Raw genomic sequence first — 11,022 nt, 5'->3', positions numbered from 1 at the left:
CGCTCTAGATCTCACGCCCGTTCGATTCGCCCCCCCGTTCGCCGCGCCCGTCCTAGCCCTGTAGGATAACCCGCGGCCGCGCCCGATCGGTAGCCGTAGCCCGTATGCGTCGGGTTCAGGGCGGATTCCTAGGGTTTCGGGCGGGCTCGCGGATCGCCGTTTCCCAATCATCCCATGTCGAATGATTATTTATGTCGTGGAATAGCCAGTAGGTGGTCCGCTGGTTTCCGCTTTCGTGCGACCCTGGCATGGTGAGCGTTTCGTGATTTATGGGCTGTCGGTTGGTGCCAGGTAAATGCCCTCTTGCGGTGCTCTCCGCGATACCATATTCGGATGGTACATTCAATCAATCAGTCACAGGTGATTTAGTTTTTTCATGTTTGAAACCCCTCTCACATCTGTGAGGCACCATGCATATCATTTCTCGCTGGTGAATGGTGAGCGTTTCGTGATTTATTTATGGGCTGTTGGTTGGTGCTATGTAGTAAAAATGGCTTGTTACTGTATTGAGGTAGCATAGGTGACATGGATGATGGATCAGTCCCAGGTGGTTTGGATATTCATGTTGGCCACCTTCTCACAGGTGTGTGCATCCATGACTGAATTTGGGTATTTAGAACGAAATCTGAGAGCTGACCAAATGAAATGGGTGTTTTCTGTGAATTAAACCGACGCGCGTATTGCCTCGCCATAATTCTGTTGCCTATCATGACCTCATGTGCTCCTGAAAATAGTCTTCAGATATGCCTTTCTGCCACTAGCTAGCTGCTGTGTTTACATGTTGTCCCTTGAATTGTTTATGGGAAAAAAAATACAGCAGTAGATCATACAATCTGCCTGTAATGACAAAATCTCAATCGCTGCCTTCTATTGCACTACTGTTGTCATTTTCATTTATAAATGCAGGCCCCTTGCCCTCTTATCAGTTAACTTGACTCGGAACCATTTCTCTCTTTCAGTGATTGCCTTCTGTCCAAATACCACAGAAGTACACATTTATAAGTTTTTCACAGACAAGTGGGAGAAACTTCATGTTCTTGCAAAGGTAGACTTTCCTTATTTTCTTTCTTGCATGTGCAGTAGTATCTGCACTTGAGCTGTCTCTTTCTTCTCCATTGAACATTTCCATTTGCTAGTTTATAAGTGTATTACATTAACATCTTTATTTTTATTGTTATATCTTGTAGCATGATCAGATAGTGTCTGGAATAGACTGGAGTAGATCTTCCAACAAAATTGTGACTGTTTCACATGATAGAAATTCGTAAGTGTTTGGTCATAATTTCTAATGTGCAAGTAAATAGTCTGTTTTTTAGTCCAAAGAAGATAATTATATCTGTTTCCTTATATTCCTTTATTTACCTGCAGATATGTTTGGACACAAGAAGGACAAGATTGGGTACCTACGCTTGTTATTCTCAAGCTAAACCGTGCAGCTCTATGTGTCCAGTGGAGTCCAAAAGGTTCTGCCAATAGCCTGCCTTCATACTTCTATCCCGAATGCATTAGGAGTATCTATTTCGTTGCTGAATGATCAAATTCTCCAAGTAGATATTGTTTCCCATTGTTTGTTTCATGCAATCTATTTTTTGTACTTATGTTCCTTAGTTGGTTATGAAAACTTGTCTCCCATGGTAGAACATAGCTGCACATGAACTATTTAGCAATGAACCATAAGTGAAACATATGTAGCTGGATATTCCTCACACCATTGTTTATAAGGCGTCCCGCCTTGGATGCTTAGGCGGTAAGGTGCCCTGCCAGCACCTTGCAATTATGCCAGCTTTAAGCGCTTAGGCGTCCACATTAGGTGCTTAGGCGTCAGGGCAGTTGCCGGTTGGTGCTCACCTTAGGCCGCCTTACAAACAATGCCTCACACTTTAAACTCCTTTCTAAAAGTTTCTGTTGTTTGCAGAAAATAAGTTTGCTGTGGGAAGTGGTGCTAAGTCTGTATCCATTTGCTACTATGAACAAGAGAATAACTGGTATTGGTCGCTGCCACTTCCACTAGTCGTGTACCTGTTTTGATTAACTTGTTAGTTATGCCCAGTGCACTAATTGATGAGTGTTTTCTTCTGTTCATGCAATTATTGAAGTTGATGTGTCACTCTTGATGTGCGTTCTTTGAACTACTTTGATTTTCTCTTATGGTACAGGTGGATTAGCAAGGTTATTAGGAAGAAGCATGAATCTTCTGTTACTAGTATCGCGTGGCATCCAAACAATGTGAGCATAATATCATGCCTCTCCTTGAAGTAATTTGAGCATAATCATCAGTAGGGAAACATAATCTAGGGGGTGCATTCATTATATTTTTGTTCTTTATCTATTGGGAGTAGTGAAAAAGATCATATGCGGTTTGCCCCTCTATAATGAGAAATGCAACATAAAAGAGTAAAGGTGCCCTTATCTGACTGTACCCCAGTTAATTTGTGCTGTTGTCTGCCACTGGCTAGTAGCATACCTCCTATTCGCATCAGATGATTGGATGAACTTATTTGATGTGATTTTGTTTGGTGTAGACGCCATGTATATGCACGACCCGTTTATTGGACGTAATGTTGGTTTCTCTGCTTTCATCTAATTTCAGATACATCTTGCAACAACTTCTACTGATGGTAAATGCAGAGTGTTCTCCACTATCATCAAGGGTGTAGATACAAGGTGGACCTTGCCATTATTTTTGAACTGAAAACCTTGCCATTAACACAGTCAGTACACATTCCAAATGCTTTAGCTGTCTCATGCTTTCTCTCTTTCTGATTAGGGGACCACACGCAGGTGCCTCAGTGGATTGGAAATTCGGAGAGGTATTTGCTATTCATTGATCCGTTAGTTCATAATATGCTGTTCCTTAGCAAGTATACATCTCACGTACCAAATCTGCTTGCCAATTTCTTTATTCGCCTTATAGACTAATGGCATGCAATTGAACGTGCATGGCTTTTGCCAATAGTAACCTCCTATCAACTTTGTTAGCACTTTGCACCCCATCTACGGCTAAAAATAAGAAATAATCTGCTGATTCACAAAGTTTGTTTTCAACCATGTGGTGGCATTTTTTATATTAAATACTTCCCCAACTCTTCTATTCTTGGGAGGCTAAGAATCCAGATCAATATGATTCAGAATGTTCCACAGGACTATGCTTGCAGTGTCTTATTAATCTGTGTTCTTTCTTGTTAAGTTGCTAGTCGTGCTTGTAACATTTTCTCCTATTTGGATGCAGCAAATTGCTCAACTTGATCTATCACCTACATGGGCATTTGGTGTAAGGTGGTCGCCAAGTGGAAAAACATTGGCCTATGCAGGTTTTTCCACCTAGCTTCTTGTTTATATGGGTGCCACTGATTTGCATTACTTCTCAGCAGCCATCTAGGCACAAATTGTTTACGAACTCAACATAATTACCTGCCAAGGGTTTTCACAATCTTATTCTTGTAATTAGTGAACCTCTTCCATTGTGGTATTTGAACTTCCAAAATTTTATTAATAGGTCTCTTCATAATTAAGGTTTGTCCTAATCATTTTAGGCTAATGAGATTATTATTGGTTTCTTGATGTTCTATTTTTAACTTTCTCCTAACTGAATTTGGGTTCCTTTGTGAGACTATTGGCCCTTTGGTCTATCCATGCAAAGTATCTAAGTAGCTGCAGATTCCATGCAAACTTTTGCAGACACTGAATTGATTCTTGTTGTGTTATTTCCAGGGCACAGTTCCATGATTTATTTCGTTGATGACGTTGAAGGGTCTCCTGCTGTGCAAAATTTGGCACTGCGTGATCTGCCTCTCCGTGATGTGGGTCAGCATTTTCCCTTTTGCTATTGTTTAGTTGCATGTGGTGATCTCCACATTTCATTAATTGAGTGAACTCTTCCAAATTTCAGATTCTTTTTGTTTCTGAAAAGATGGCGATTGGTGTTGGATTTGACTGCAATCCTTTGATCTTTGCTGCAGATGAGACTGGACTTTGGTAAGAAAATTGTGCATAGCAACTGTTTTGTTAAATTAGCTGCACTTTCTCTTCATTCTAGCAGTGCTTTGAAGTGGCCATTGCTTCCTGTAAAAACCATGTCAACTGTTAACTTCATTTTGAGGCACCTTCAGCTTGCTAATTCTTACGGTCTCATTGTACCTAGGAAAAAATATTCCATTTCAATCTTTGACAAATGACACTAATTAAAGTTCAGGGTTTGCTAGTAGCTCTTGATACCCAGGTCTTAAAGTTTTTCTCTCATGGACATGTTCTTTTTGACAATATGTATTTACATATTTGTATCCTATAGGAGTTTTGTCAGATATTTGGATGAAAGGAAAGTTACTCCATCAACTTCAAAAGCCTCGCAGGTGCCTCTTATGCTTATCAGGCCTCTCTGCTGTATGTTGTTATATGTGTTTGCTATTTATCCCTTGTTCATGAGATTGTTCTGTTTGCATCTGTAGAAGTAGGGTGAACTGCTTCCTGAATGGTTGAGTACAGGTTAAATTTGCTGTAGGCTATATGCGATTTTATGTGTGCATGAGTGTGAGATCTTCTGAGATGGTGTCTGGTTAGTTATATAAAGTTGGGTTTCCTTTGCATGAACAATCTGATCCATGGTCCTTCTACTTGGATGTCAAACATTTCAAGCCCCTCTAGATTTTGTTAAGGAACAGTAACTTGAGTGAAATGGGCACATTGCAGTGCTGCACACGGTTGCTGGTCTGACTCTGATTTTGGCACTGTTCTAACACAAGTACGAACAAATGACTTGCTATGGTCTCGTCTGACTTTTGTATGCTGCTGATTTTTAATGATGGAAGTAAATTGTCAGTTTTCCGATGCTTTTGTAGAACTATATACCGTGAGTTGGTGCCTGCTATAATATAGGATAAACTATTTCATGCGTATGATCTGCTGCAATTTTATGGCTACAGACGCTGAAGTTGTAAAGACTGTGTGGAAGAAAGAAACATTTCTTGTAGCTAACGTTAGAGCTATGCTAACATCTTTGTTAAAAGGAGGCATGGGGCTAATACTAAATGAATATATTATGTTTCAGCTCTCAGAGGCCCTTGGAAAGTTGTACGGCCAATCGAGGCAAGGGTCGAGCAGCGACACTGTCGAACCATCGAAGCCTCGAGGCGGCGCTCATGAGAACTGCATAACGTACTTCCCTGCTTCCATCTGTTTCCACCATTTTGCCGTTCTAGTGCCGCTCTTTTGTCTCTGATATATAATTCTGGTCTTCTGTATCCTCAGTTGCATCGTGCCGTTGAGAAAAGGGAGCGAGAGTATTGTCAAACGGTTCAGCACATCAGGTTGAAACAAGACTAACTGACCTCTCCTAGCCCATTCCAGTTTTTTTTGTCTGAAGGATGTGTTGTGTTGACACCCCTTTAATACTGTCTGTGCCTCGTGGATGTAGGGCTGGACGGCAAGATTGTGGTATGGGATCTGGAAAATCACATCACCATTCCAAAATAGACCCTCGGTGGATGGCGGGCGGGCCCTGCAGGTTTTGGAAGATCCAGGGCCAGGGCAAGGTAGATTGCTTATTTTTTGTTGTACCTGTACACAAAAACAATTCCTTTAGCCAGCTCTTTAGCGTAGGGGGCCATCACTACTATAAGTTGGCTTTCATATTTTTGGAACCAGTTCCGTCCTTCTCTCTGAATTTCATCATCTGTAACACCTGTATAATCCTAGTTAGGTAGGATGCAATGTCATAATTCCATACCCCCTCCCTTCCTCTCTGTGTTCGACTTTTCACACCATATAAAAAACCCCTGGCTGGTTTGGAATTCACCCGAATGAGTGCTATTCTGCTTCGCCTCACACTCGGCCACGATTATTTAGTTGGGGCCTGCAGACCATCAGTACCAGGCCGATGATGGAAACTGTGGGCATTTCTGTGTAATTTAGTACTACCTCCGTCTCGGTGAATAAGTCATTCGCGTAGTTCTAGGTTGACGATTTAACTATCTAAATATGTATTATATGTGACAAAAAATATATATTTAGAAACTACATCCTTGTAGAAATCTAGTGATATACTTTTCATGACATATAATACATATTTAATTGCTCAAATCGATGACCTAGAACTACGTAAATGACTTATTCGCCTAGACGGAGGTAGTACATGAGGAGGCATGAAATGAGGCCGTGCTGCAAGGTGGCTGTGGGGACCGGCCGCCCTCCCTGGTCGCCGATCCCCATGCTCTCACTCCGCTTCACCCGACTGTTTGCCATCATTCATTCGAGACATTCCTTTGCGCCGGGCCGGTCGCCTCGTATGCGGCCAAGGGCTAGTTGCTCTCGCTTTGCTTTGCTTTGCTCCCAAGGATGCAGCACTATACATGCAAAAACCACAAGGCGTCTCGGTATTGCCAGGTTTGCGCCGTGCTCAGTCGCATGAACCAAGACAGGAGCAGCCTTCTGATTGGTTCGTGTTCCTTTCCTCTTTGCAATATTACAAAAGCAAATCGTACTACTAATATTTAACACACTACTTTTACTTAGGCTCAATGACCCAATGCATGCATGCATGGATTACATGGGTGATGTGACGATATATAGTAAGTATATATGATGTTCAGTTGGCTGCACTAGATGGGGCTGCCGAAGCCGAAGCCCCAGGAGCAGCCGGAGTTGGAGGTGGCGAGGTGCTCCCGGTCCCGGTCCCTGGCGGCGCCGCTGCCCCACCGACGGAGCAGCTCCTTGTACTCCTCCTCCTCGACGATGGCGGCGCCGACCTTGCTCCTCCACGCCTGCTCCGCCCGGGCCAGCTCCGTCTCCGCGTCCCGGATCAGCGTGTCCAGGTCCAGCCCCAGGTCCAGCCCGGCGTCCAGGCTCACGCTCAGCCCCTTCTCGATCTCCTTGCTCCGCGCCATCTCCGCCCAGTACTTGTCCTCCAGCATCGCCAGGAACTCCTCCTCCACCCCCTCCACCTCCAGCGCCGACGCCTCCCCGGACGACGACGACAGCTCCATGAACAGGCACGGCTTCTCGTCCTCCGCCTCCTCCTCCGCGGCCAGCGCCTCCAGCGCCAGCGCCGCCCGCCGCGACCGCGACGACACCGTGCCCTTCTCCATCGTGATGAACCCCTCCTCCTCCTCCATCTCCGCCACCGAGTTCTCGATCGTGATGAACCCGCCCCGCTCCGACCGCAGCGACGTCGCCCGCCGCGGCGCCCCCATCGCCGCCCCCGCCGCCGACGGCCGGGTCCGGAGGCAGCTCAGGTCCGGCAGGCACGACGCGTACGACGCGCTCTTTCCCTTGTTCTTCCTCTCCCTCGCATTGCCTGCCACGTACCGATCCATGTTAAACGTGCACGGCATACACTTGGTACAATATAAATGCAAGTGCTCGGCTAAATTAACAGGTCACATCAAGCAGCGATGAGTGAGGACGCTACCTAGGGTTTCTTTACTTCTCCGATGGAGGCTACAAGCTAGCTAGCTAGTAGGTCAATAGTAGAAGATTGCTAGTACTGATTTTTAGTGATCTCACATCTAGATGTCCAGCCGTGAACGTACCGTTGGATGACTGGATCTCGATGCAAACGTTTAGAGTTTATTTCGCACATGCATGCATCCGTTAACGTACCGTTGGCGCCATGGATCTCCTCCTGCTCCATCACTCTGCAGTAGACGCTCACCGTGAGCACGGCGCCGGCGGCAGCCCCGCCCAGCGGGAAGCTGAGCGCCTTGCCGCCGAACTGCGGGTGTGAGCTCTCGGCCGCGGCGGCCTCGGCGAGGTCCACCGGGAACGCGCCGATGTCCCCGCCCCCAGGAGCCGAGTCCTCATCCACGAGCACCGCCCACACGGTGAAGCTCCGCAGCGTGGAGCCGCCGGCGGTGAAGTAGTGCAGGAACACCTCGTCGAACGCGGCCGCGCCGCCGCGTGACACCCGCGCAGGCGCCGTGTGCTCGCCCTCGCCGCCCTTGCTCCTCCACCCGACCACCACGCCGCGCCCCTCCGCGGCCGGGGGCATGCCCGTCACGTGCTGCACCTGGAGGCACACGACGCAGCGCGGGCGCCGGGGCCGGAGGGAGTCCAGCAGCCGGCACTTCCACTGCCCCAGCGCGCCCCGTCCTCCTCCTCCACCATTATTATTATGGACGACGCCGTTGCCGTCGTCAGGGGAGCACCTGGCCTTCTGCAGGAGGTTGAGCTCCTCCGGCAGGAGGGAAGAGGAGGCATGGTGGTGCGTCTTGCTGCCTACCATGTCGGCGGCCGGAGGAAGGAGAAGAACCGAAGAAGAGATCCGAGTGAGAGGAAGTGCAGTGCATGTAACTGAGTACTGAGAGCTGGCCGGGTAGTGTAGTAGTGTCTGTGCAACAGGTGTAAAGAGGAGAAGAATATATACACACACAAGGAGGGTACAGACGTAAGTGGTGATGATTTGGGTAGCATGGTATGTCTCACCATCACCGTACGTGCATGTGGAGGGCTGAGTTGGTGTGTGGACTGTGGAGGAGGCATGCAGGACATGGGGAGCCGGCCCAGCCCTAATGTGGAAAGGGTGGCCACCGGCCAATGGCCCGACTAGGGTCTAGCCGTCTAGGGTCATTTTTTGCCTCCTACTTGTACTTGTGTTTTACCTAAACATGAGGGGGTAAGACTTCTCTTCTTTACAATTACAGGGATGATGAGGGGTTCGTAAATCCTAGTGGCGCATCGCATGTGTGTGTAAATGTGAGGATCAGGACTTGTACCACCACCCCATGAAGATGTGGTTTATGTCATTGTATATCGATCTATACCAAAACTTCTGAAAAAAAGTGAAGACCGTACCAATATGGACAGCTTGTGACAATCAGTATGTTGTAGACAAAAATCGTACATAAAGTTCAGATACATATACTATAATCACCCATTCACGTGAAACGCTCAAAAGGTTGAATTTGTAAACTTCTTTCTGAATTGAAGTATAATAGATACAGGAAAGGCACAAAAGCCTTCAAGAAAAAGGGTAGGCAAAGCCTTCAACAAATCATACCAAAAGTACACACTGCCAACTTTGCCAAAAAAGTACAGTGCCAACTAGTCTGGGGTGGCGCAATGGCAGAGGCATGTCCATCTATGTGTAGGGAACAAAGTGCATGTGCCATGCAGAAAGTGAGGGAGATCAGCACACGAACTATGCAGAATTAACTCTACTTAATCTCTGTGGTCCTAACCCATTGGTGGTGGTGATAATTATCTTGTAACTAATTAACTAAGGCAGTAATTAATCTTACATGACAATTGACAGTTGTCACCAGGGCCAACGGGAGGGTCTAATTCTTTTACTTGGCTAGGGACCAGCAAGTACAGCAATTGCCATCTCCATGCATGGCTCCTCCCCTAGCTTCAAGGGTCATCCAACTCCAACCTTGGACTTAGCCATTTCTCACCACGCAATTTGCTGGTTCGTGTGTTTGATTTGATGTTTTCTATGGGGATAATAGGGGTCCAGTTCTAGGGAAGACTGCAAGATGATTTGATCCATCAACTATTTGCATGTTCACCTGTGTCTTGAGATGGGGTAGTGATGGCGAGCTAGGTACGCTTGTACCAATGTTTTGACTTGGTGTGAGCGTAGAATTAGCAAGTAAAATCAATTGGTACTTTAGCAAATAAAACTAATTAGTACTTTGGAATTGCATATATAACCAAATGAGTGAGTTATCCACGCTAACCTCAACCAATGTTAATTTCCCCTCCTCCGATGCAAGCCACACCACCTCTATCACTTTGAGCCTTTGGATGCAGATTGAATGGCGGGGATCATGTACCCTATATGTCTACAAAAATTATACCACCACTGCGCTTATTGGGAAAATTATATTATCTAGGAGTGTGAACGTGTTTTGTTTTTCAGAATAAAGAGTGTGAATGTGTGATACTTATATATCTTTGTAGATTACTTCATATATGACAATGCCGCACACATGCGTGTACACGCCTAACTGAAACACACTACATCTAGGCGGAGGTCACTCAAAAGAAAACCCAAGACTCATCCTATCTCCCAAGGATCACGAGACTCTCGATACTATGAAAACACGCACGCAAGTGAAATGCAACATACTGGCACTCAGTCCAAGGATTAGACTGTGCATTGCACCACAACAAGTAGGGGCAGAACTTCCTTAGGGCACTCCCAATGCACTATATCCTAAGCTATATTATATACATAAATGTGCGTTTAGATACAACTTGATAGAGGCGAAGGTGCCCCGTTTTTCGATGAGATGGTACCTATCATTTTCGGTGGACTAGACTTTGACGATCCGATTACGAACATATGAAGGCGTCGCGCTTTAACAATCGCTAAACCAACTCCGAGAGGTTATTGACCATGCCGGAGCACGATCAACCTGACCACGAGAGTCTATTTCCTGTAGACAAACGAAGAACAAGTAAGAAACTAAGATTGCAATATGAATATTGCGAATTTAAGAGGAAAACTTTATTGATCAAAGTGGGGTTCTGTGACATCTTAGCCTGGTTGTTGAACACAAACACTGGATGCGAGTTGCAGCTATGTCGAAACTCTATTTAAGCAAAATCCAAGTCTAATACGATGCCCAAAGGGCTGTATTTATAGTGAGACAGAAGGGAATTTCGTCCACCCTTGTCAAGGTGGGCCTAATTCTATCCAAGTCGTTTTCCCTATTAATACGGACTCTAAAAACAACCTATTAAGTGTACTTTAAAAATACATGGGCCTGGCCCAAAAAATAGGATGGTGCAACACCTAAAATAAACTATGGACAAAATTTATGAAATGCTATCTTGTATATTCCGTCCATGTCTTTATATGTCATCATGGTGGCTTCAAAGGGCTGAAAACTCCACTAGAAACTCCGTTCTTGTTCCCTTCATGCGCGCCTTCATCTCCACGCTTGATCATACTCCAATATTCGTCCTTCTTGTCCATGCTAGGCCCTTCATTTGTAAGCAAAGCAAATGTATCCAACTTAGACAAGATCAAATTATCACGAATATTAGAATCATCACCAAGAAATGAAAGTACCTGGTATTTTA

The 11,022-nt window shown here is 45.6% G+C and overlaps 2 protein-coding genes across 2 annotated transcripts in view; one reads left to right on the top strand and one right to left on the bottom strand.

The window, feature by feature from the left end:
• Positions 1 to 5,790, top strand: part of LOC119318534 (actin-related protein 2/3 complex subunit 1B-like) — a 6,362-nt gene extending 572 nt beyond the window's left edge. The window contains exons 2-15 of the mRNA XM_037593100.1: positions 960 to 1,045; positions 1,188 to 1,264; positions 1,369 to 1,463; positions 1,916 to 1,985; positions 2,157 to 2,226; positions 2,591 to 2,664; positions 2,768 to 2,810; positions 3,230 to 3,311; positions 3,712 to 3,800; positions 3,890 to 3,975; positions 4,289 to 4,349; positions 5,045 to 5,151; positions 5,245 to 5,303; positions 5,411 to 5,790. Coding sequence (XP_037448997.1) covers positions 960 to 1,045; positions 1,188 to 1,264; positions 1,369 to 1,463; positions 1,916 to 1,985; positions 2,157 to 2,226; positions 2,591 to 2,664; positions 2,768 to 2,810; positions 3,230 to 3,311; positions 3,712 to 3,800; positions 3,890 to 3,975; positions 4,289 to 4,349; positions 5,045 to 5,151; positions 5,245 to 5,303; positions 5,411 to 5,469 — 1,058 coding nt within the window. The 3' untranslated portion in view covers positions 5,470 to 5,790. The remainder of the gene's footprint in view (positions 1 to 959; positions 1,046 to 1,187; positions 1,265 to 1,368; positions 1,464 to 1,915; positions 1,986 to 2,156; positions 2,227 to 2,590; positions 2,665 to 2,767; positions 2,811 to 3,229; positions 3,312 to 3,711; positions 3,801 to 3,889; positions 3,976 to 4,288; positions 4,350 to 5,044; positions 5,152 to 5,244; positions 5,304 to 5,410) is intronic.
• Positions 5,791 to 6,399: 609 nt separating this feature from the next.
• LOC119314681 lies at positions 6,400 to 8,305 on the bottom strand. Its single transcript, XM_037589379.1, has 2 exons — positions 7,594 to 8,305; positions 6,400 to 7,288 (listed from the first exon to the last, which is right to left on the bottom strand). Exons 1-2 carry the CDS (start codon positions 8,213 to 8,215, stop codon positions 6,594 to 6,596), a joined length of 1,317 nt encoding a protein of 438 aa, XP_037445276.1. The 5' UTR covers positions 8,216 to 8,305; the 3' UTR covers positions 6,400 to 6,593.
• Between the last annotated feature and the right edge of the window lie 2,717 nt (positions 8,306 to 11,022).

The sequence above is a fragment of the Triticum dicoccoides genome, chromosome 6A, assembly GCF_002162155.2.
Source record: "Triticum dicoccoides isolate Atlit2015 ecotype Zavitan chromosome 6A, WEW_v2.0, whole genome shotgun sequence".
NCBI classification, from domain to species: domain Eukaryota; kingdom Viridiplantae; phylum Streptophyta; class Magnoliopsida; order Poales; family Poaceae; genus Triticum; species Triticum dicoccoides.
The sequence above is the reverse complement of the archived record's forward strand: the minus strand, read 5'-3'. Positions and strand labels throughout refer to the sequence as shown.